Below are 25,015 nucleotides of genomic sequence, written 5' to 3'. Positions count from 1 at the left end.
GGTTTATTCCTAGCCAGTGATTATTATGCTTTGAATTAGCAGTGCTCTTAAGAGTATTTCTCATGAAAAAAAATCATGTCCTTCTGAGAAATGTGAACAAGGGGGAAAGAGCTCTTACTTGCATTAGCTTGGAGCTCTCTGTGTGTGTTTGAAGAGGATGAAGGAGAAGGGCCAGGTTCATGACTGATAGCAAGTACTGCAGGACTTCGAGGGCACAGATTTGTGTGAGAGACAATACTGAAATTCAGGGAAGAGCAGTCAAAATATGGAAATGGTTTTAACACTGTGTTTGGCTTTCAATGAACCCACCCTTTGGGTAAATTCTTTTTGACTCCAGTGTTAGTTTTGCCTGACTGCGAATCCATACTCATTTACCATGAGTGGGAAAAGCTTCCCTGGGGGCAGTGAGAGCACAGCTGGTGCGGAACACAGGGGGCTGTATATTGGAAAAGGAGAGAATCTTTAAGAGATGTCAGTTCTCCAGGGAATGGCCTCAGCAGTACCAGTTAGGACCAGCTATCAAAGAGGAGTTGTCGCAGCTCTGAGATTTAGTAACTAAGGCATGTGGGTAGCAGAAATCTTGGCTCAGTGACGGGGAAGAGGTGAGAGGGTGAGCAACGAGGAATTTCAATATGTTTCAGCTGTGGGTTTGTTAGCAGGAAGCCTAATTGAGCAGCAGTAGTGCAGTTTGCTCAATGGGCCGCTTCCTGTATCCCCCAAGTAAGGCAGCAAAGACGATACCAGCTATTGCTTTTGTCAGCATCTCTGAAAAATCACAGCAGTGGAACACAGTGGGATCTTATGTGGTTTAACTAAAGGCGTCTTAAAACTGGAGGAGGGGGAAAAGACATGGTTCCTTTGGGTCTACACATAGAGGGCAGTGGTCTGTACCCCATGCTGGTCTTCAAAACCCAGAAGGTTCCAGTGAAATCAGAAAGCATAAGAAAATTTCTGATTTCCTCTTCTTTTTACTCTCATGGCTTGTTCAGCATAACCAGGCAATTCCCAACCTCAATGCAGCATGTCCCAGCCCCTGTACAGGACAGAGCCTTGTAATGGGTTCTTTGGATAAGAAGGTATTTCTCCAGGCAGTCTGGCACAAAGAGCTGGAACAGAATGAAATGCTTTGGCCGGATTATCTTTTATTCCCTCTGCTTTAAATTGGAAAAAGATGTTCTCAGAAATGTCTGTCTTCCTCTCCATTATCCCAAAGAATAGCAGTTTTTAACCATTTCCACTGAAACAGCTGGGCTCTTTCCATCTTGCTGGCTAGCTTTTTTTAATCTGGAAAGTTACAGGCAGCTGTATCTAGCAGTGATATTTTACAGGAAAAAGGATTGTGTTGTCAATGTTCAAAACAAACGAAAGAGCAATAACAAAATAACCAACCTTCTTACAAAAACCTGAGGGACTCAAATAGTATTTCAGTTGGAGTTCTGATAATGAAACCTCCTTTTGTTAGAAATGCATCTTTGGCTGTTCCCATGAAAACCAACCTAAATTTGGCTCACTTAAAGGCTCAGAAAAATTTCCATTGAGATACATAAGAATTTTCCAGCCAAAATCTCTGGTGATTCTGTCAGTGTGGAGTGGGTGTGCTCACCCCTTCAAAGCAGTATTCTTGCTGAGGTTCCTGAGCCCATGCTCATGGCTGAGATTAATACTTAAAATACTAGAGCTGAATAGAAACAGTGGGCTCTTCTCTTCAGTGTGGGAGAGGTGACAATCTGTGTCCTGTCTTTATGAATCTGTGTGTGCAAATCACTAATATCAGTTTTACTGACAGTGTTGCATTACAACACAAGCCTGGGAAATGGTATCCCTTAAAAAAAAATCCAAAAAACAAACGCTAATAACAACTTTAAAAATCAAAAAAACCCCAGCAACAACCCATACACAAAACCGCCTCCTGTATGCTGACTGAATTACACAGATGCTTTTTTTAGGGGGAGAGCATGCATGCTTCAGCTCAGGGCTGGGAGAGCTTATTGCATCCCTGACAGCTGTGGCACAGAGAGACTCTCTCACAGGCTATTGATACCTTCCCCCTGTCGGTGTTTTCTCTGCGGCCCTGGCTTACATCTCTCTGTGCCTCTAATCACAGGGATGTTATTTCCTGAAACTATCAGCATAAATTTTTCCTTGCAAATGTGAGAGGAGAAAGGAGGTTGTAGCCAGGTGGGGGCTGGTCTCTTCTCCCAGTTAACAAGTGACAGGACCAGAGGAAATGGCCTCAAGTGGCACCAGGGGAACTTTAGATTGGATATTAGGACAAACATCTTCGTGAAAAGGATTGTAAATCATTGGAACAGGCTGCCAGGGAAGTGGTGGAGTCACCATCTCTGGAGGGATTTAAAAGATGTCTAGATCTGGCATGTGGGTGGACTTGGCAGTGCCGGGTTAACGGTTGGACTCAATGATCTTAGAGGTCTTTTTCATCCTAAACAATTCTATGATCCTGTGAGTTTTTAGCACCCTTTCTCTCACTAGGAAGTTCCTAATGCAGCCCCTTTTATAACCCAAGCTAATTTCAATGGACACAGTAATGATACCAAAGGGTCTTTACTTATCAGGGTCCTTGCTCATGATAAATATTAGTTGACAGAAATGGCTGTTTCCATTGCAAAAAAAAAAACAAACCCAAACAAACAACCTTGTAATTTTTTTTAAACTGTATTACATCCTTTTGTTTGACCTTTCTCTTCCTCAGTCTCTATCACACTTCCCCAGGAATGGCTGATGGATGAACTGCCAGCTGTCTAGAGCAATGTAGAACAATTTGTTAAAGATTTGTAATAATCCGTATTCCTGTTGAATCTAATTGTTAATACTGTTCTTTGCAGTAGATTAGGGATTCCACTGAAAGAAAAGAAAATGTTAAAATAATAAGGACTATGATTTTTTTTCCCTTTGTTACTGTCCTCTGTGACTATGGAAAACTTTAGCCGTCTGTGTGGTTCTCTGATAATTTACTAAAGCAATTATTTAATTTTCCCCCTTTCATTTTCTTTTCTCTTTGTCTTGCTGAAACTACAGCTGAGGAAGTGGAAAGGCTGGCTGCAATGCGTTCAGATTCTCTAGTACCTGGGACTCACACGCCTCCGATCAGAAGAAGAAGCAAATTTGCCACTCTCGGGAGACTTTTTAAGCCATGGAAATGGAGGAAGAAGAAGAGCGAAAAATTTAAGCACACTTCAGCAGGTAATAGTTGTGTTGGGGTCGGTTTGTTAATCTGGAACTTCTTGCTCAACAAGACTAAAAATGTGTAATACAGCCTCAATTTATATATTTTTAAACTGTTGAAACTTGGCTTGGAGAGATTTATCAGATTCTAAGAGAATTTTAACTTTGTTACAAACTATTTCTTTAAAAAAACCCCAACAACACCTTGAGTGCACTACAATTAAAGCAGCATCTCACCAAAGCCGTATATTCAGGTTCTGCTACTAGAGCTAGAGCATAACTCAGAAGAAGTCTTGTAACACTGATTTAGCCGATCATGAATAAAGAAAATAGCAGTATGAAAAGATAATGCTAGTGGTCGATTTAGCCACATTCAAACTCCTGTGGGTGCTAATAGAGGAGCGAGAAAAATACATGACAAAGAAGTTGACACTGTGTTGAATAACTTGCGTAACTAGAAATTATTTGCTCCACTGGGCAGGAAAGATATGTCACTTGTTTTCTGAGAAAAAGAAATCTCAATTCCTGCCACACTCTTCCTTCTGCCATCATTTTATAACATTCCTTGTGCAAGACCCTTTTTAATGAAAAAAAAATAGAAAACTGTACAAATGTGGTTTTATGCTGTAAATTGATCTAAGCAAGAATCCCAAATCTGGGCACTGCTGCACGTTATGGAAGCTTTGTAATCTATTTGGAAGGTTTCTTTTCTTTGTTCTTTCACGATGTCCAATAATTACTACATGTGGTTTTGCAAGTCTTGAGCCTGGATTGTCTGTGAGAAAACATGATTTTTTTTCCTGATTTCTTATTGTTCTCACTAGGACTAGAAAGAAAGCAGTAAGTATCTCACTCCTTCGAGTGCCAGATGAGGCTTGAGTTACAGCCCAATTGCTTTGTGCCTGTGTATTGCACAGTGGAAGCTTTCAGGCAGGACTTGGCAGTACATTCTGGCACTGCAAAGCCTGTACTCCTGAAAATGGGTCATAATTGGGCAAGAAGTCTCATTTAACTAAGTGCGAATTCTTGCCTGAGGTTAAATGCAGAATAAGAGTTTTTAAGGTTTATATCTGAAGGTGTTCTTTACTGTGTACTGTTTAGGCTGCTTTCTGCTTCATCAGCCAAAAACTAATGAACTGTAATAGATGACTATATTACTCATGAGTGATAGTGGTATTTTTTGACTTGAGAGCTGAGAAGCTATTGTCACCAAAAATGACATGTTTCTGCAGAACAAAAGGCTTGTCTTTCATGTTCTGTCTCAATCATAACCGTAGTGCAGTGTAGCAGGGTTTCCATGAAAACCACATAGCTCTCAGGGATATGTGGACACTGTGGTGACATTTACTTTGAATCTGGTTTCAGCATGCTGGGTTAGTTAGTTACAACTAACAGAATAACCATGGCTGTTCAGGAGGTACCACGGGTTGCCAAAGCCTGCCTACTATTTGTTTTTATGGTTTATCCAGCTCCAGGAGGTGAGGCTGAGCTGTGGTTAGACTGATTAGTTTGAAGATGGATTGAATATGCCTATATAGTCTACTCTGGGCATCCCAAGAATTGTTGCGTAGATTTGCCCCATTACCAAAATATTTGGAAAGTACATAGTGATTAAAACCAGAGTTAAAACATGAATTTTCTCTTCTCAGAGGAATAGTAAGCTTTACCAGACACACCAGCATATCTCCTCCCCTAGTAAGAGGGATTTCAATGTTTGAAAAACTAATTTAAAAGCTGGGTCTGCAGGAACATTTGTCAGTTGCAGTACTGGATTTGATTTTAGTTGAATCCAAAACCTTTCTTTTTTTTATTAGAAAAATTTCCATTTCTAGGAAGTTAACAGTGTCCTGCAGCTGCTCTGCAAAATTGATATTCCTGTCAGCTCCCCTGCTACTAACTGCAGCAAAATCGACAAGGATGTGAAATTTGCTGAGCACCCTGCAAAAGGCAGGGGTAGAGATTGACTTCTGGACTGTGTGAGAGCTGGGACCCTACAGTTTCTGTCATTCCCAACCCTGGGGAACAGGAATCCACCAGCATCCCCCCAGCAATTAAGCAGCATTGGTTGAACCTTGGATGTGTCATACGAAAGATTTTACACACACAAAACTAATATTTTTCTGTCAGCATTTTCATGACCTCTTGTCTAATTCCTCTGATATCACTGAGAAAATATATTTAATCTTTATAATAAATCAAAGGACAAGCTTGTGAGATGGCATAATGAGAGCCAGCATGAAACTTCATAATACAGGCTTATTTTCTTCTAGTGCACTGATAAATGTGACACTTGAAAAAAAAAAATTCCTATTAGTGTCCTACAGGCATGCACCCAAGCTTTACCACCTGCGTAGAACATCTGTAATTATCAAAAAATAATACTAATGCAAATATTTTATTAGGCTCTTATTTGCTGCAACAATAGAGTAGATAATTTTTAATGCTGAAAGTGGTAAGGGACAAAACACATGGCCTTATCTGACAACTTCCTTTGAAATTAATGGGAGTTTTTCTCTGGGAGAGGACAGGAAGAAAGAGAGAGTCAGGCTGATATTTAAGGTTGAAAGGTTGCCTTTTTCTTGGTATTTCCAAATGCTAACATTTTGTATCTATATCTTTATCAGACTAAAAGCTCTGATTATTTATTCAGAGATGAATGTTTTAAAATATAATTCAGCAGTCAATTGGCAAAAAAACCCCATTAAGTTAATAGGAAAAATTATTTTCTGACACTTGGTCATTGCATAAGGTGAGACAGAAAATACACAATTCGATTGATTGAGGACCTTAATGTTATGCTTATTATATATGGTTCCTTTCAGCACATCAATACTCCAAGTGTGATGTTTGAGTATAATAAGTCCCTCATCTTCCATCTTCATTATTGCATTGTCACTGACACTCAGAAGGTTAAAAGGATGCATGTGTTTCATAGAATTTATATGTTTATAGGTTAACGTTGGTTTTGATATGCCTGTAGTGACTATGCAAAAGGGTCCAAAGTCTGACATTGCCTTGGTGCTGACTTAGTCGTGAAGTTAAAAGTCACAGGTTTTGATGCAGACATCTGATGCTTTTGCCTTGCAGTTGGTCTGTCTGTGAGCATCATCATTAGGTATTTTGTAGAGCAGCCAGAGCAGGCAGAAAAGATTGCACTGTGGGGTGGTCTCTTGTTGCAGATGGTGAGCGCCAGATGAGCCTACATCTGGGGTTTGATCTGAGCGACCTCTTCTGCTGGAAGGTGGTGTGTTAAGGAGGTTGTAAAGGACATGCACTGTGAGTGACAGATGGGCCCAGCTATGGACAGGCTCAATCTCAGAGCAAACGGGAAGGGAGATTACAGTCTGAGAGGGAAGCCAGTGTACCACAGCAGGAACAGAAACAAGTTAATTCTCACAGTAACTCTACTACTGGACAGAAGTTAAGGTCTGTGCAGCACAGAGTGTTTTTCACTGTCAGGATTGCAAATCATTTTATCACAGAAGGTCCCATTGAAAGTTCTTTGATGGATAAAGAAACTCCAACAGAACAATATAAACGCTTCTGACAGTGAAGTTCTATATACACAGTTAGAAAAAGAAATCAAACTCAGCCGCAGTCTTACTCATGCTATAGTAAAAAATACGGTCTATGTTTTTTTAACTCACCTGAAATTTCATCTTGCACAGAAAGTGTGGAAACCTTTATTTCCTTGGAGAGCTGAGGCCTCCTTGCCAAACTTCTAAATGGCAAGATTATAGGATGGTTTCTGATAAGGAGCAGTCTCACTTATGTCAGAAGACGCCAGGAAGAAACAGAGAGAGGAGTTTTTTTCAAGCAGATTTCCATGGCTGGATGCAGCTGGGATGGCTCCAGCAGACTGCATGAGGTTTTTAAAGCCGCACTGGGCTCTCTGGGAACTAGCAAAGCAGATAGCAAGAGAGGAAGCTTACTGTCTCCTCTGCCAGACCTTTGTAATTTTTTTTTTAATACCTTGATCTTGTTCTGCTCACCTTGTTGTGAACTTGAAAAATATTCCTGGATGTGTTTTGCTGGAGTGCCATAGACATGCGGGTGAAATGTCATTTCCTGGCAATGTTTTGGAGAAGGAAGTGCTTCTGAAATAAAAAAGCTTGAGGGAAAATAAATTCTGCACTTACTTGAAATATGATCGTAGGTTTTTTTGTCACTGCTTCTATCAAAAGCCAACTGTTTGCAACCTTTCAGAAAAAATAACGTATTTCAGCTGCTTGCAGGAGTTTGAATAGAGAAAAATGTCTTGTTTTGTCATTTCCCCTTTCTGGTGACCTTTATTTTAAAGAATTGGTGCATCCATCTTCCCCCATCCTTGCTCCCTGAATTGCAGTATTCCGGCAAAAGGGAGGAGGCAGCATTGTAGCTTGTACTTGAAGAAAACTGGTTGGAATGAGAAAAGCAGGAGATGGTGAGAAATAAAGGGGTGTGGAGAAAGTTCATCTGTATGTACGAGAGGCAAGGGATTCAGCTATGTTTGGGTAAGGTACATTGGCACCCTGTGTTATGAGCAAAGAAAGACCTGTGTCAGAAGAAAGCTCCACAGCAGCTCTGTTGCCAAGTAAATGGTTGTCTGAGACAATCAGTAATACTAAAGAGAGAAAAGGGAATCTTTTGAACTCAACCTTTCCTCCTACGTACTTTGAAACCTTTCATTTGTGTCACAGATTCCCCTCCTATAAATACTTACAGCTTTTTCCACAAGACAGCGATCTCAGATCAGTCCTCTGGTGCCACAGCTCCCATCAACCAAAACCTATGGATGAGCTAGTGAGCCATGTCCTGTTCTGTGACCAAAGAAAGACATGACTCTTACTTCCTAGCCTCATGCTTGGGGTGCTCTCCTGAGAATAGGGAAGACCTGTTCCTACTTAATTTAAAGCTTCATTTGCTTAGTTGTAGAGGTTGGTGTCCTAGAACCTGTCTCAAGATGTAGGATTGGGCAGTTGGGAGCAGTGAAGACTGGGGCTGAAGTAGACCCAGGATATCAGAAGAGCCAAAAGGCAAACCAGGCATCATCAGTGGGGTTGGGAGACACTGGGTTGGGGGAGTAGGACTATCAGGGCAGATTGTGGGTTGATCAGCTGCCAAAGACTCTTTTAATAGTTATATGTACAGGGGATGACAATCTTCTCTTGCTAGCAGTTGTTCTGTTACACACAAATGGCTGAGGTCTGTGTGCTGGATCTAAAGATTTAAGCCCAATAATGTAGACAATGCCAAAAAAAGGGAGTATCAGAGTTTTTTCAGTTTGCTTTTCAGGGAGGGTATAATATGCTCTTCCATTTGCTTTCACTCTCATTCAAACCATTTAAAGATAATCAAGTGTGCCAAAACAAAATCCACTCAGGCAACTTTTAGCTGCCTCACTCCCCTCACTCACTACATTAAAACAGACATTCATTTTGTGTTCAAATGCTATTTTTTTCCACTTGCTAAGTCTTGGTGCTTTGTTTTTTCCAACCAGAATTTTTTGTAAAAATGCTCTATAAAAAATTATATGTCAATGTGTTTATGTAAGTTAAGTTTCCCAGTCAGCAGAGGGATTGCTTAAATTGGAAACACTTAAAGGCAAGGACTTTCAATGTTTCTGATGAATAACAAGAAGAAAACAAAATGTGGTAAATCTGTTCAATTAGAAGAACTACTATTCATAAACCATACCCAGATCATTTTATTCCTACTGACTATTACTTCTAACTACAACAGGTAAATATTTTGAACTTTTCTTTCCAGAATATTCCAATCAGGAGAAATTCAATTATGTGTTGTCAGGGCTTCTCTTAAACCTTCTGCTTTGCCAGTGATTGCCTCTTGTGTTTTCTCATGTAAAACTCTCAGGCTATTAAACTAGTCATGCTATTTTGGAAAGACCTCTGCCTGGGGAAACAAAGGAAAAGCGCTGCCTGCAGACATGCCTGCCCTCACCTCTGCCTGTACTTCTGAGGAGATAGTCTACAGGTTGAGAGATTTTGGTTGGTTTTTCCAAGTACCAGGTTATTGAAATCTATCTGCAAAGGTCATATTTTCAGTGAGAAAAGGGTGGTTTTGTTTGGATCATTGGCTAACAAGGATAACTGTGTTTTAAAGCACTTTATGGTCCCATTCTGTTCTTCTGAATTTTATTTAATATCTACTGTGATTCCATGTGAAAGGTATTAATATTTCAGTTATAATTCCTCTTATACTTTCAGGCCAGACTGTCTCTAGGTTTAGGTATGAAGAACAGAACTAATTATGGGTTTTCTTCCTTCATACTCTTATTGTGATGACTTGGAAATGTAATTCTAAATCAGTTTTGAGAGAGTGGAGTCTCCCCTGCAGGCTGGCTTAGTCTGAAGTCACCCTGAAACCTGAAAGACCCCAAAGTCCTTCGCATTCTCATTCATGACAAAACCTGTTAATACTTCTGGGTTAAAACCCCAATGACGCTTTTGATGTGAGACAGTGAGCAGGTGATACAGACGCTGGTCCCAGCCAGGTATTTTTGCTGTGCTGAAGCAGTTCATAGATCATTAATGCGTTGCCAAAAATCACTGATCATTTCAAAGATTTTGGGAGAACAGAGAAAAATGGCACTGGTGTAAAACTTAGTCCAAACTTGCAAAAAGGAGCTTTCGTTTTGTTAAATACCAGCAGTACAACCACTTTTCAGAGTTAGTAAGTTTGTTCACTGTTTTCTGATTTTTTTGCAAGAAGTGCAAAATGTCATTCTCTGAAGAAAAGTGCCATTTTTCAGGAACTTGGGCTGTTCATAAATGCACATTAAATGAAGCAAATATTTTTATCTGAAGGAAATTCCAAAAAATAAGCTTATTGTATTCCAGTGTTTTCTAGATGAATCTTAGAAGAGTTTTTATTCAAATCTAGATTTCTCTTTGAAATTTGAACTAGATATTATTAAATATAGTTAAAATTTTTAATTTCAAATATAAAATGGCCTGATAGACAACATAACATTTGTATTTTAGGGCTGCTGAAATATTACACTGCTTGCGTTCAAGGGCTGAATAAAAATTAAAACCCATTTTCAGGTTGGTCCAAAACTGCACGCTGGATGTATTCTGAATTTTGGAAGTGAAAAAAAATATTCTAGGAGTGTACATAACTTTTCTTTGCATGCACTGACATTTTCTTAATGTCTTCTGAGAAACTGGCCAGAAAAATGTACCACAATTCATACAAAACTGTAGGCAACAGTTTTGCCATTCTGTAGAGGGAGCAAAACTGTCCTGTCTGTGTGCTTACTGCTGTAGAACCAAAGATACACAGAGATTCTTACAGTCAGTGGTTATTTTCAACTTCACAATTAGATAAACAGCCCAAAGCTTAGGGTGGCAGAAGGCACTTCCTAGCAAGGGAAAGCAAAGAAAAATGTTTTTGTCTTTATTGCTGGAATCATAAATTATCAGTGTTTTGAGATTTGTCATTTTAAGGAGATTAAAAGAATTCAAATGCATTCGGAAGTTGCAGATCTGATTTGTACAAAGAAGGCAATGAAAGCAATTGTCTATTTTTATACTTAAATTGCCAACTGGAAGCTCCCGGTTCAAAAATGGGGGGTATAATCACTCTTCTGGGAGCATGTATTCTACTGCAGAGCAGTATTGTTGTGTCTTCCTGAGATCTGCTGCAGAACATTTCCAGTGTTTAAGAAGAGGGCTTTGCTTAGCTGGACTGAAAAATGCCTTTGGGGATTTTCCAGCCCCATGCCAGCTGTAATGGAACGTGTGAAACGAGGCCTTTAAATGTGTCCCTTCTTACAGGAAAGGGATGTTTAATGAGGCTGTTTGGTTTTTATGCTAATTACATTTCCAGCTGCTGTGTGAAGATTATATGAGGCCACCCAAACTGTAATGCTGCAACATAGTTCTAACAATGCATTCATGTTAAAATAATATAATAATACAGTTAATCTGTTAGAAAATGTAAAAATTTTGATGACTGAAAACAGATGCTGTTAATAGCATAAGCTTCTGTGTGGTATATGGATTAGAGAACGACGTTCATTGGAGATGTTTTAAGAACTGTTTTAGCAACAAATCAGCAATAATGAAATATCTGGTTGTGAGGAGAGAGAACAAATGTGTTTGGAAGAAGCTCATTCTTGTGTAAAAAATTGTATATCCTCAGCTGCTGTTGCTGTGACTCATGAAGATAGTGTCTTCCTCAGACTGGGTCCTTGCAGGTTATTTTAGAATGCTTTGATTTAACAACAAAATGCATTGAAGCTGACTTATTTTTAGATTGCATGTGAAGGATGGAAATTAGTTAGTATTTCTCAAACTGTTGGCTTTTGTTCTTCCGATTTTCACTATTTTTTTCAAAGGCACAGGAGAAAATAGCAACGTTTCACAGTGACATGAAGCCATGAGACATCTGGTCTGTGATGAGAACAAAGACTGAGCGATAGTGGGCAGCTGTAGCACCAGGTTATCCTAGTGGCACAAAAAAGCTGCAGGTCCTTTCTGTTAGGGTGTTGGCTGGTCCCAGCATCCTGCTTTTAAGCAATTTATAGAACTGTAGGATCATTTACGTTAGAAAAGACTTTTAATATCATCAAGTGTAACCATACCCTGGGTCATTTTGGTTATTCAACCAAAGCAACAACCATTGAATAGTGACATACAAATTTGTCATCTGTCAGTAATCTCTGTTGTGCACGTGCAAGTCTTGACACCCAATGTAGTCCACTGGTGGCACCACAGAGACCCAGTGCTTCAGCTGGGGAAATTGCTCAGTTACTCCACTGGTTTCCCTGCACTTTGATCAGAGGTGAGGGTGGTCCTCTCCCTCTGAGAAAAATGGAGAGGAAAACCTCCTTTTAGATGCTGCTGCCGCCAATTAGTTGCTGAAAGGGAAATTTGTTAAATGTCTTCATTCAGAAGTGCTTTTGAGGAAGTTTTATCCCTGGAATACTATTTTGCTCTCAGTGTTTCCCACAGGGGGGAAATGAAGCAGGAATCCCCAAGGCAAGCATAAAGATACCTCAAATGAATCCTGCTGTGGCCTCTGACCCGTGTTGTGATTGGGAAATGGATTGTTACAATAATGTGAGCATGCAGCCCAGTGAGTCTAATCTGATGGGATTTTTTATTCACAATAACTGCCCTTTATTTCCATGTCCATGAATTGCATTTAAAAGGCACATACAGCTAGATGCATAGGGTATTGGCAACAGAATTTCAGCTCCGTGGGGATCTGAAACATGGATGGCAATCACCCAGATAAAACTGTTAGCTTCATGAGCTCTTTCCAGGGATGCTGGGGCTAATATGTTGAGGAATAGTAAATAATTGCTAGAAAGAGAAACTGAATTGCCCTGTGTACAGAGACATAATAGGAAAAAACAGATTATGAATTGGGAATCACATTATGAATTGGAAATCAAAGATAGCTTGATAGAGAACAGTTTCTTAGAAATCTTGGTCTAAGTCTTGCTTATTCTAGGGCTTGTTTATACATTGTAACTTGAATTATTTAAACCTTAAATATAAAGCAGATTAGTTAAAATGTCATAAACCCTTGAGTGGATGTTTATGAAGTTGATAAACTCATTCATTTTATTTTATCTCATTAAGGCAAACTCAGTTCTGAATTAAAGTGTCCACACAAGTGTTTAATGTGGCATTGGTGATCCTTCTTGAATTACTTAATTCAGATGGCTTTTCCTGAGCACCCACGTAAGTAGATATGGGAGCTACTGTGCAGGAAAAGGTAGATCAGATAACTGCCTGAGCTGCCACAAGAGATGGGTACTAGAGGCTCTGTTTGGTGAAAGCTGCACTTGGCTACTTGGACTGCCTGAGGAACTGGGGCAAAGGAAGTCCAAGGTGGTGATTAGAGGATTTACTGAAGAGAGAAAACTGTTGTGCTCTCTTCCAGATTCTGGTGCTAACCCATCCCAGTCTTGTTGCAAAAAAAACACCCATAGATTATTGGACTCCTAAGTATTTCAGGATGTAATTGCAATTTCACCAGGCCTTTTGGTCTGTCCATGTGTGGGGTTTCTTCAGAACTGCAACTCACCAAGTCAAGTATTTCAGAGAGAATCTCAGATTTCAGTAATAAGAAAGATTATTCAAACATATAAGAAAGTCTTGAAAAACAAAAGCATGGGGAAAAAATACACATCCTTGTTAAAAGTTAAACTCACGAGTGGAAGAAACTTATGGATTTTCTGAATATTCATAGTGTGCTTTATTGATACACTTTCAGATGAATGCTTCAGTTCCGTGGTATGGTCTGTATAAAGAAGTAGTTAAAAATAAAACTTATTTTCGTTTCCGTTTGTTTGTATAAGCTGAAGACATAATACTATCTGTTGTTGACTGCATCTGAGTTGCTTATTATCTACAGGATATCCCACGCTTTTAGATAAAAGTAGTGGTGGAATAGATTCATGATGCTGACCATCATTCTCTATTTCTTTTTTCTTGCTGGAGTAGCAGGTGTATGTTTCTAGGTTGAAAAATGGAGTGTCTTGGTGTCTTATTTTGCAGGTGAATATGTCCATGTAGATTTTTGAAGGGTAGAGCTTAGTTCCTCTTAAAAAGGTTTTAATTTGGTAATTAACACTATTGGTCTTTTATGTCCTCAGAGTTCTATATGCACCTCCCCAAGTTGATCAGGCAATTGCAAACAAGTCTGTTTATCAAAACAGGAAGTAAAAGTTATCCTTTTGCTGTGGTGAATTATACTTTTTCAACTTAACCAACAGCATTGTTTGCCCATTTTTAAAAGAAAAATTATTGGGGAATTTATGTTTGCCACCAGCTACCACTTGAACCTGAAAACACCAACTGCTCACCTCCCTATGTTTTGCAGGAAGCTCATGATCTCCATGTGCTCTTCATTTACTCCTTAGTTAAAAGTAGCGTGGGGCCAACAGCTGAATGTGGACAGATAAGCAGTACTCTGAGGAAGGTCCAAAGAACGTCCAGGCATGTTTCTGCCTGAAGGCAATGACATACATTTGTGATGAAAATGGTTGACAATGAATTTGATTTTCTTCCTGCTGTAGCTGATGAGTTCTCCCCCTGTCCTCACTGGGCACAGGGTGCCTGGCAGGCAGTTGCTGAATACCAAAAGTCTTTGTTCATATAGACAGGCCACAAAGGCTACTGCCAGCTGCACAGTCTCCTTTCTGAGGTGCTTTGTTCCCAAAAGAAGACCATGAGACTCGGGGGTGCTCAGCTCTTTGCAGTAATAAACAATAATGTCTAGAGGCCAAGACGTTTCCAGAGTGTGCCCAAATACTCAAAATGCACCCTTGCAGCCTTTTATGGTTAAGTTCTTCCTCAAGACACTTTGAAGCCGATGAATTTTCTATCACTATCATCAAGAGTCAGTACCGCATTTACACTTTTGTGCTGTCACTTCTATTTTCAAAACTGTACATGTACTTCTAATAGACTGTATGCTTTATGGACCTGATCAAAAGTCGCATAAAAATGATCATTTGATTCTCTCTGGTTTTTGTGGGCATGAAATCAAGTCTGTATTTAGTCATAGTAGCATTCCTCCCAATTTCATATCTAATGAGAAAATATGCTACAGGTAGATTAAACATCAATTAAAAAAAGATGTAATTGGCTATGAGAGAAATATTCAGATGACATCTGGGCTGCAGTTTACATATGCCTGAGTGGTAGCATTTTTTCTCACCAGCTAGTGGCTGTTCTGGTTTTAGACAGGGAAATGAGTTTGGAAGAGTGGCAACACACATGACATCCTTTTACAACCTTAGTGCTAACTCCAGAATGCCTGGAACATGTCTCATCAAATGTACTTCAAGGAGGTAGGGAAGGCAAGGATCAGGACAGGGAACTTCTGAGAAGTTGCTTATGGAAATAATTTGGGGTTTTATGGTCGGTGGAAAATCTTTGTGTGTCCTTACTCTTCCATTTGCTTTGAAAAGAGCCACACTGTGAATGCCACTCTCCAGGTATTTGTGGGGTTTGGATAAGACTCCCTGGAGAGATAGGGCACTTCTCTGCAGACAAACAAATGTAGAAATGTTGTGGGAAGATTATTACAGAAAATTCATGTATAGTGATTTATAAATTAAAATAATTAAATCAGTGACAGGTACTCTTAATTAGTAATAGATCTAAACTGACCCTACAGTCAGTCAGGAATCCACTGTTGATCTCCATTAACATGGAACTACTGTTGGCAGTGCCAATGCAGGAGCTCTAGCGCATGTACTCATCCTTTGTACTAACAAAGTCCATACTCTTATCTTTTATTTAGATGTGATGTTTACGCCCCAGAAAGCTTCCAGTTTGGAATGGCTACCTCTAAATATTGATGTTGACTTTTTGCATCTGAATCTGCAAAGGCATTGTGCTGAAATGAGAGGCCAGTGACGCTGTGGTATTTCTGGCAATAATGTGCAGACAACATTCCTGCAGGCTAAAATGCACTGCAAGAAGCTGACAAAACCAATCAAAATCCCTCCGTTTGTTAGTCTAGCAGATTAGTCCATTTTCTGATTTCACTGCAAGGGTTGTGAGACTGGCTTAACTCAGCTGCCCTCGTTTGAGTGACTGCACTTAGATCAAGCCAAGCCTCAGCTGTGTCATTCATAATGTCACACCTTCTGAATGCAGGCAGCTGAAGCATGAATTGCTGCCCCTGAATTAACAAAATTAATGCTTATTCACCTTTTGGTCAGGACATTTTAGTTGGTATGCTTGCATCTGTTGAGAGGGAGTTAGCTGAGTTCCTCTTGCAGAGGGTCGTGAGTGAGCCCCTCGCCATTACCTCCCATCAGTCAGAAACAATTAACAGCATCCCATCTGTGATCCCATGTGCTGACACCTGAACACTGGTTTCCAGAGGACTGGAACCCCTGCTGCCAGTGAAGATGTAGCTATTTTGCAATTTCTTCTTTGTCTTCTAACACTGGTTCATTTGCTGAATTGAGCTGGCTCTGAGCTCTTCAGGATAGTCATGACATCTTTCTCCTCAGGTCCTGATCATCAAAATGACCACTGAGAGAAAGAAGTTGTACTTGACCAGGATCCTCAGAATGTATATGTGAAATTATATGCCCTGAGGGAGAGAGTGACTTTCATGTGTGATATCTGTTGTCTTGGCAACATGGTTTCATCCAGGAAATACTATGTATATCTGAGTGCCCTTGTTGCCCCACGCTGCAGTATGAGTTATATTGGTCTGTTTTCTTTCCTTGCATCCTTAGAAGAGAAGACTATAAAACTGAACATTGCAAATACACAGGATAGAAAAGCCACAGGGGAAGAGAGCTAAGACGCTCCCCTTCTGTGCTAATTGAAAATATGCGAAATCATAGTTCACTGCACAGATAAATGGGAGAAACAGAAGACAGGCTTTGAGCGTTGCACTATCTAATAAACCCAGCAGTATCTGCAGAAGAGCAGGGCTTTCTCTTAGCCAGTGCCAGAGCAACCGTGGTACCAGTATGCATATTATGAATAAATTGGTGTGCATCCTTGGTCTGAAGCTCCCTGTAGGTTAACATGAACAAAGCAATAGCTATTTCAAGCACATGTGGCAAGGTATGGGCTAAGCAAAGTACTTCTGCTGCTGGTCTAATGATGCCTCTTGTGCTGTAGAGAAGCTGGATAAAAAGAAGGCTAATATGCAGGAGCCCTAGATCCATATTATAGTTGATTTGTAGCAAGTAGGGTAGAGTCTCCCTATTCATCTAACATCTGCTAGTTCTGTAAAACCTTGATGTATGTGTGCTTATGTCCTACTTTTTTCGCCTAGAATCTATACACATGTTTGAGCTCACTACATTGCCTCCCTACAGCAGACGATGTAGGGCACTTTTTTGTCTTTTAAACTCAGTTGTAAATTCTCATCACCCTCAATGACAACAGGCCTGACTCTATATAAAAACGTACTGAAGGCAGGAGGCTTTTTACTGGATATCTAGGGCACTTCTGTTAGTGAGAAGACCATTTTGAGTAATGCTCTCAAGGAAAGAAGAACAAAAAAAATACCCATGCGTTTATTAGAGGAGATAACTGTGGAACAAAATTATGTTGATGAATAACAAACAGGAAATTGTTTACAAAATGCTGATTTCTGGGTCATCATTTGCCTAATTTTTCCTGTTTCGTTTTGCTTGAATAATGTAAATGCATTGGTCCCATTAGTCTCCAGGATATCTTTAGTAATTTTCATTTGCTAGTTGCTCATGTGAGTGTTTCCCAAAGTCTTTTGAAGTGGGACTACCTCTGTGTAAGAAGAGAGTCTCATGAGCCGCCCTCTCATCCTGTTCCTGACTCCTTGGCATCCCCATGGTAATTGAACCAACTGCTTATGTGGAAAAGTAATATGAGAAAACCACAGAGGCAATTTGAGTTGTCTCTTAATGAAATGTAACAGCTGGAAATCAGGAGGAGCATGATCACCATGGGACCAGTCAGACCTCTGTGAAGAAGCAGCAACTGCTGGGTAAACCACAATCAGTATGTCTGTGATGAGAGCAATGTTGTACTGAGGGGGTAGGTAATACTATGGTGGAATGCTTAAATCCAAACTCCACTTTAATTAAATTTCACTAAGTATTAGGCTAGGAAATACAAATTAGGCAGTTGACAAGATTTTAAAAAATTGGAACTAATTCTGAGCTGACGTAAACACACTGACCTGTGCCTTCTTACCATTTGCGTGCAATTATTTTTATGCCGTAAGATATCCTCTCCAGCCAATGGCCCACTGCATTTTACTAAAACCTGAGCTGCTTTCTATTCTTTCAATACTGTCTGCTTTGAGATTGCTCAGAGTGTACCTCTGGAGAATTTTGTTTTGTTTTTCCATATCATGGGAAAATCCTTAAGTCAGATAGCAGCTTTTTCAATACAATGCAAGCTGAGTCTCCAGTTCTTCCTGCCAGAGGTGTCCCAGACAGGTGTTGACAGTATCATATTCACTGCAGGAATTGACAGCAGAAGACAACCTTACCCATGGTAGGAACAGAGCATGCACAAGAGATGTGGCATGATTCACCACTCGCATTTCAGCCCTTTTGCATCAGGTAAAATGCCTACAGAAGTCCTGGATCTGCCCAGAGAATAACTCCCACAGTGCAGAAACTGTAAGAGACAACCAGCAGGGCCTCGTCCAAAGTTATGCTTGCCTTTGGGTATCTCAAGCAGGCATCTAGGCCAGATCCTTGGCTCACAGTATTTTCTCAGCTTGTCTTCTGTCCTGCAGCCCAGTGGGCAGGCAAGGAGAGGATAAACAAAGCGCAGATTGCCTTAAAGTCATGCTAGCCACAGAGCAGTACTAGGCAAAGATTTCACTTCGTTTTATTTTGCAGTGTGATCTTTCCCTTTTTTTTTAATTAATTAGCGCCAATGTCACCTGGATAACACAAAGCAGCAAATAACAATTGACTTTTACTTACATAAGATCAAGTTGTACTTTGCTTTACATCTTTATTTCAAATATCTCAGGTCAAATTTTGCATGTGGCTATGTCTAGGTATTTCCTATTAAATCCGTAAGGCTGGGTAACACTGGCATTGTAAATAAAAGCATAAATTTTGCCCCAAAGTGCATTATTCTTCCAGTCTGTGTCTTTTAATTGTCAAACTGATTCCTAATTTGAAGTGAACCTGTGCTTAGTGCTTGAAGATACAGAGTATGTGGCAGACAATATAAATGAGGAACAAAGAATCTAGATGGCAGGAAGAGAAACAAGCATGAATAGATGTGATTGTTGTATACTTACACGTACTTGCATGCATTCATTCTTACTTTCCTCTTTCTAGTTTTAAAAACCTAGTCAAAATCCATGTACTGATGATATGTAGCTCATAAAGTATATTTTGGCAGCATGTGCTAGCTGTCGATTGATGTCAGCAACTATTCTATGAGTTTAAGTGTATTAAGAAACATGTAAAGACTTAACTTAGGGAGTGAACCATCCAGAGCCGCTTATTCAAGTGTAATATATACAGATAGAAATATACAGAGAGAGAAGTACATAAATAAAAGTTACTGTGTAACTCAGTAAGCTGGAACAAGTTGGAGAGGCATAAAATAGTATATGTTCTATTTCTTACTAACCATGTTTTATTTTAATTTGTTGTTTTTGCTATATAATTTAGAAACCATTCCCATGCTTGCCATTTGTAGAACATTTTTAGCCTTGGTTATGTAAACATATGCATATTTTATATTACTTTTGAATTGAATTTGTGGATTTAATGACCCTGAGTAGAAGTAAAAGCAAGGGAGCGCGTAACAGTAGTAGGTTTCTGTTTTCAGCTTCTAGCTTTGAAATGGGACATGAGTAATTTAGGGTCTTTTTTCTTATTTGATTAATGCTCCCCCAAAAAATATAGACAATGACAAGTCTCTAACAAGTAAAATGTTTTACTAGATTTGCAGGATTCCTAGCCTGGACCTATGTAAGAAAGTGCCTAATACTTCCCATGTCCTCATATTTCAGTATGTGACTCAGGAGGGATACCGTGTTTCCTCCAGATGTATATTAATGTGCACAGGCATATGCTCTTTCCTTCTGTCTAGGATTGTCAAAGTCCATCGAGAGTTTCAGATAAATAATTCCTATTGGAATTGTTTGCAACTGAAGTGCTTAGTGGCCAGGAAGCTAAGGAGAAATGAAATTTTTCACCCTAATTCCTAGTATTTTGCATGTCTGCATGTTTTTCACATGTTCAGTGGGACCCAGGACATTCTCAGGCATTTTTGAGTGTTACTGATTGAAGTGCCAGAACAATGGAGATGAATTGGATTGTTGGGTGACTTCAGACCTCCATGGGAACATTCAGGCAGGTGAAAATGCACAAACTGGATCTGACAGAATAGCTTGTCAGACTTGCACATGGTGCTGTAAGCTCAAGAAGGCTACATAACATGGAGTGGCATGATGGAAATGGAGGAAATTCTTGGAAAACAGTCAGTATAAAAAAACAGGCACCATTTTCAGTGCTGCCAGCACCAATCTTTTACAGAGACAGTAAAGAAACTCTCATGCTGAATGGTGGATTCCCAGGAAATGTAAATCCTGATAAACCTAGTTTAGTGCTCCTCAGATGTCTTGTTGATGTATTTGTGCTTACCTGTCCCACTTTTGCTGGCTACTGTGTGCTGCTTACAGCAGTAGGTCAGTTTGAAGAGATTCTGTTTGTAATGAAGTTGTGGCTATCTAAACCTGTTCCTGGTGATTCCAAGAGGGGGGAATAAATTGACAGTCTGCCTTTGCCTCAGTGAGCATGAAGGTAGGATTTAAGGAGCTGCCAATTCCTTAGCAATTTTACTATTTGGACTGCCTTCCTGTTTGAGAATAGCAGGTCTTTAAAAATATGCCCCTAGTTGTGGTTTTGTGGCATCAGTTTTTAGAGGTGTATATAATGTAGGTACAGTTAACTAGATCACTTCAGTGTTAATGAAGTGCTTTTGAAATTCTTGGAGAGCTTTACCTATGACAGTTCTCGTCAAAGCTATGTGTGCCAAGTGTACCCGTAATTCAGTCCAGTGTATGAGGACTAAAATAGGTAAATTTGATGCTCCATCAAAAAATTCATAATGCTCATTCTAAGCTGGGTTTATCACAATGCTAGCAAAACAATTTCAGGGTTTCAAACATTTTAAGAGTAATCTTACATTTGTCATGTTGTTTCCCTACTCTGTTCTACTTAATTACAGGAGAGTAAAGTGGAAATACTGTCTTTGATTACATCTCCGTGCCCTGCTTGAGAATAAAAGGATTGCTCTGGTGTACTGAGAGCATTATCTGACCGACAATGGCAGTAATACCATCTGCTAATTAGACGATTTGGCAAAATAATTGCAATTTTCTACTTAAATTAGAAAAATACTCAGTAGAATCCGTGATTATTCTTCAGTGTGGGGGATAGAAGGCTTGCATTAAGACAGGCAAATCACCACTTCTTAACAAAATAGGCTAGCACTAGAAAGACAAAAGCCACCGTTCTTTAAAAGGAAAGATGCAACACTTCTCACCTGGAGCACATGGTTCTCTCCACCTCTCTCTCTCTACCCGTCTGTGTGTGTGCACACCTCACAACTCTTGCCTGTTAACTGTATTATTTTAATACTAGTTCATAGTATTCCACAGCACAGCAGCAATAGGGTTGTTTGAGAAAAGAACAAAACATATTATTGTAGCACTTCATGAAGAACAGCAGGAGATCACAAACCACTTAAGTTGCCCTGCCACAGAAAAATGATTATGTATTTATAAAGATTAATTTTTAATAATGCTGTTAGCTACAAATGTGCCTAGATCCCATATTTGGATACAAATATTCCTTGAACTCTGGTAAGGTTCATGTCTAAATTCACAGCAATGAAATATGTACAACATTTCAACTAGGTCTGGAATGTACAAAAAGGCTGGGTGTTCAGTTACCATGAAGATTTCATACCTGATTGAATATTACTGGAAATTCTTGTGTTTGTCTTACAACTATGCCTATCATTCATTTTTTTTGATGTATAGTCAGAATAATGCTGATACTGCAAAGAAAACTGTAGTCCTATTGTTCTCGTTAAGTGTGTAACTCATGACAGTGCAGAAGTGGTATTGAACAGACCAGAAAAACAAATACTCATAAATTCATATACTGAGCATTATCCATTTAGGCATGTTTTCAGATAATAGCATTATAATATGGGGATTGAAAACCCAGAAGCACTACCGTGATTGGACTTTGTAATATCTTCATCTAAGCTTCTGTAGGCTGATGTGCATTTGCATATTAAAACTGCTCTGAATCTTGTGTGGAGAAACCTCCATAAAATTCAGAGCCAGGAAAACCAGCCCTGCGGAATTTGCCTTTCTCAAAGAATAAATTAATGGGGGAAAAAATGTGACAATCCGTGGACATTGCATCCCTCTTGCTTTTCACTTTCAAGTGTAAATCCTCTGTGGGGACTTTTCATTAATGAAGTCTCTTGAGTTAGTTGTCTTTTCTCCGTATAAGTTCATGGTCTGGAATGGATAGCCTGGCTCAAGTCACTGCTCTTTTCAGAGACTCCTGGTGGCAGCTTGGACAAGCCATGTTCAGTAGCAGCTGTCCTGCACACAGCTGCTATGGTTGAAGCCATAAAGAAGGGTGTTAAGATGTTCTCTGTATACAGGTTAATCTTTTCCATATAATATTTTCATAGGTACAAAGTGTATACTGCATAATATTAGACGTTTCTCAAAAGAGATACTTCAGAGCAAAGCTATTGGGAGATCTCAGAGACATAAATGGAACAAAGTTGGAGGGTGAGGGGAGAAACATTTTGCACTGAGGAAAAATTTTTTATCCAAACTTAGCAATGGGCTTTGACATTATTTTGGTGTTACAAATGGCAATATTCCCCTGTATCTTTAAGTAATTTATAATAAACAGAAAGAGCATCTCATGTCATAGATTGCCCATCCCTTAGCATATTTTCCCAAAGAAGAACTATAGATATGTTACTTTAGCATTAAAATTTTGCATACCTAACTTTCATAAGTATTAGTATGGAAAAACATCTCTTAGTTTGATTTTTCATTTGTTTCAGTCATACATATCTGACTATTGGCATTTTCTTTTCATAAACATTTGCGCAGTCAAGTTTCAATCACATGATTGCCCATAAAAGGCAGTTAGCTGGCTGGATAATGTGTCCATAATTTTATATGAGAAGAGATGTTTGGAGCAAGGTAAATGGACAGGATTTACCAAATCCTGTCACCAAAGCCTTAGCCTCATTGACATTAGCCTGATCTCATTAGCCATGCAGATCTGATTCTCACCTAATGTAATGCAGGCCATTTGAAACAAAATGAAGTCTAAACTGTATATTACCAACGTAATTCATATCTCAGCCTCATTTTTGTAAAAGCCCCTTTGCTAATGATTGTGTGACTCACCAGCATGTGGGTGATGGGACCAATCACAGCTGACTACACCAGGACAGACTCTCCAACATGCTCCGGGTGAACTTCTCCATAATTTACCTGAGTAGAGAATGAAGACAATGGTGGAAGGGTGAAGCTTGGTTGAGCTCCAGTCACACCAGTTCGAGGATGTTAGACTGCTTCAATAAATTTATTAAAAAATAAGTGTGCATATTTGGTTTGCTCTGTTTGAATATATGTGGGAAATATATAGGAAATATATGTAAACAGTAGAAATAACTTAACAGTGACAAGTAAGACTGTATAAATCACTGGAGGTATTTTTATTTCCATTTTCCATATTCGTTTTCTTTCGCAGGTTTTAACTAGGCAGTACCTGATAAGTGCACAGCTTTCTGTGTTTAAGTGCTCAGCACAGAATATACCTCTTGAGAAACCATTCATCTTAACTGGATTTATTTCATGTCAATGAAATTCAGCAAGGAAATCTCCCTCAGGTGGCTACAGTAGTCATCAATATTGTTAGTTCAAAAGGGACCGCAGGAGAGCAGTAGACAGAAGAGCAGTCAAAGCCAGTGTTGGAACCCTGCTAGTGGCAAACGCAGGGTGATCAGGATACCACAGGACACCACCTCCTGTGTTGTCTGAGGGCTCTCTTTCCTCTTAAACTGGGCTCAGTTATTCTCACCCCTACGTTAAAGGTGATGGTCTAAAGTGTCCCAGGCTGGGCTCTGTCAGCAGGTGCTACCCACACCTACTCAAAGCAGCAAGAGGGCTTCTTTCACCAGTCATTCCCCTCTTTTCCTGCGGGGTTTGCTACTCCAGAAGCTTTTTATCACAGTTACACAACTACTTAAGTTTTTAGCAGTTCATTTTTGGCAGAAATTGCAGCAAGGGGTGGGACTTATTTCTGAATTTGGTTCACCATTGTATTTTGAAGTTGATTTAAGTTGGAGTGATGACTAAGGAGCTTGGCTGGGCTCTGCTGCCAATCTGCTGTGCAGTGCAGACTGCCTCTTCATTTCTGCAGATGTCCATGCATGCAGCCTGCCTGATGCAGGCAGCAGCTTGGCTGTATTGCTTATCAGTGGGGTATCATCCTGGGGCTGCATACTTACTGCTTCCTCTGTCATGTGCTATATCTGGTTGGAGGTCATCATGCCTCTCTGCAAAGCAAGATCTTCATCCCTAGCATTCACCTTACCCTCTCTGACCTTTCAGGACGTTAAGTAAACCTTGCTCCATAGCCTTGCTGCCCTGAATGTTAATGTAAGCCTTCACCCAGTGATTTCAACCTGCCCTAGAACTGAAAACAGCTGGGTTTTGACCTCCTCTGTCAAAACTGCAAAACCTAGTCAGGGTCTACTGAAGCTGGTTAAGCTCTGGTTAAGTTACTCAGTCACTGAGCAAGTCTTTGAGGGCCCAAGGTCCTCTCCATGATGGAATTATTATTGGCAAAGAAACTAGTTACAGACAGCTGGTGATAAAAAAAATGTGAAGAACATGCATGTTAAATCAAAAGTTATTTCTATTTGGTCCCATTTGTAACTAATTTAAATAGAGATTTTTTTAAAACTGAAAATTTATGTCAAAATATGAGTATAAAATGAGTTAAGACTAAAATATTTGGCATGATGATATTCAGTGTTTGAGGACTAGACAGAAAGAGGGAAAAAGCACGCAGGCTCTGGGAACCTTGTCAGCAAAAACCTCAGTTAACGTCTCCCAGCCTCATTTTATTAGTAAGGTGTATGAAAGATCAAGCAGATTTCTCATAACAGCCTAGTTATGCTATTTATCTAAGGAGTCTATTCTCTGTGGTTTAAGTAGCTTTAATGCAATTAAATGCAGACAGACAGTTATCTATAACACACCTCTATCTTGTCGTATGCCTGCTAAGTCTTACAAAGAGAGGACTTTTATTTGCTGT

The 25,015-nt window shown here is 39.6% G+C and overlaps 1 protein-coding gene across 7 annotated transcripts in view; it reads left to right on the top strand.

The window, feature by feature from the left end:
- The window catches only part of PHACTR1 (phosphatase and actin regulator 1), a 302,232-nt gene that overhangs the window by 175,807 nt on the left and 101,410 nt on the right, over positions 1 to 25,015 (top strand). For all 7 annotated transcript variants that reach the window (XM_027676174.1, XM_027676173.1, XM_027676177.1 and 4 more), the window contains one exon: positions 3,037 to 3,201. In XM_027676174.1, the coding sequence (XP_027531975.1) occupies positions 3,037 to 3,201 (165 nt within the window). The remainder of the gene's footprint in view (positions 1 to 3,036; positions 3,202 to 25,015) is intronic.

This window comes from Neopelma chrysocephalum, unplaced genomic scaffold (assembly GCF_003984885.1).
Source record: "Neopelma chrysocephalum unplaced genomic scaffold, ASM398488v2 Primary Assembly neopelma1_26b, whole genome shotgun sequence".
NCBI classification, from domain to species: Eukaryota; Metazoa; Chordata; class Aves; order Passeriformes; family Pipridae; genus Neopelma; species Neopelma chrysocephalum.
This window is presented reverse-complemented; position numbering and strand designations above follow the sequence as displayed.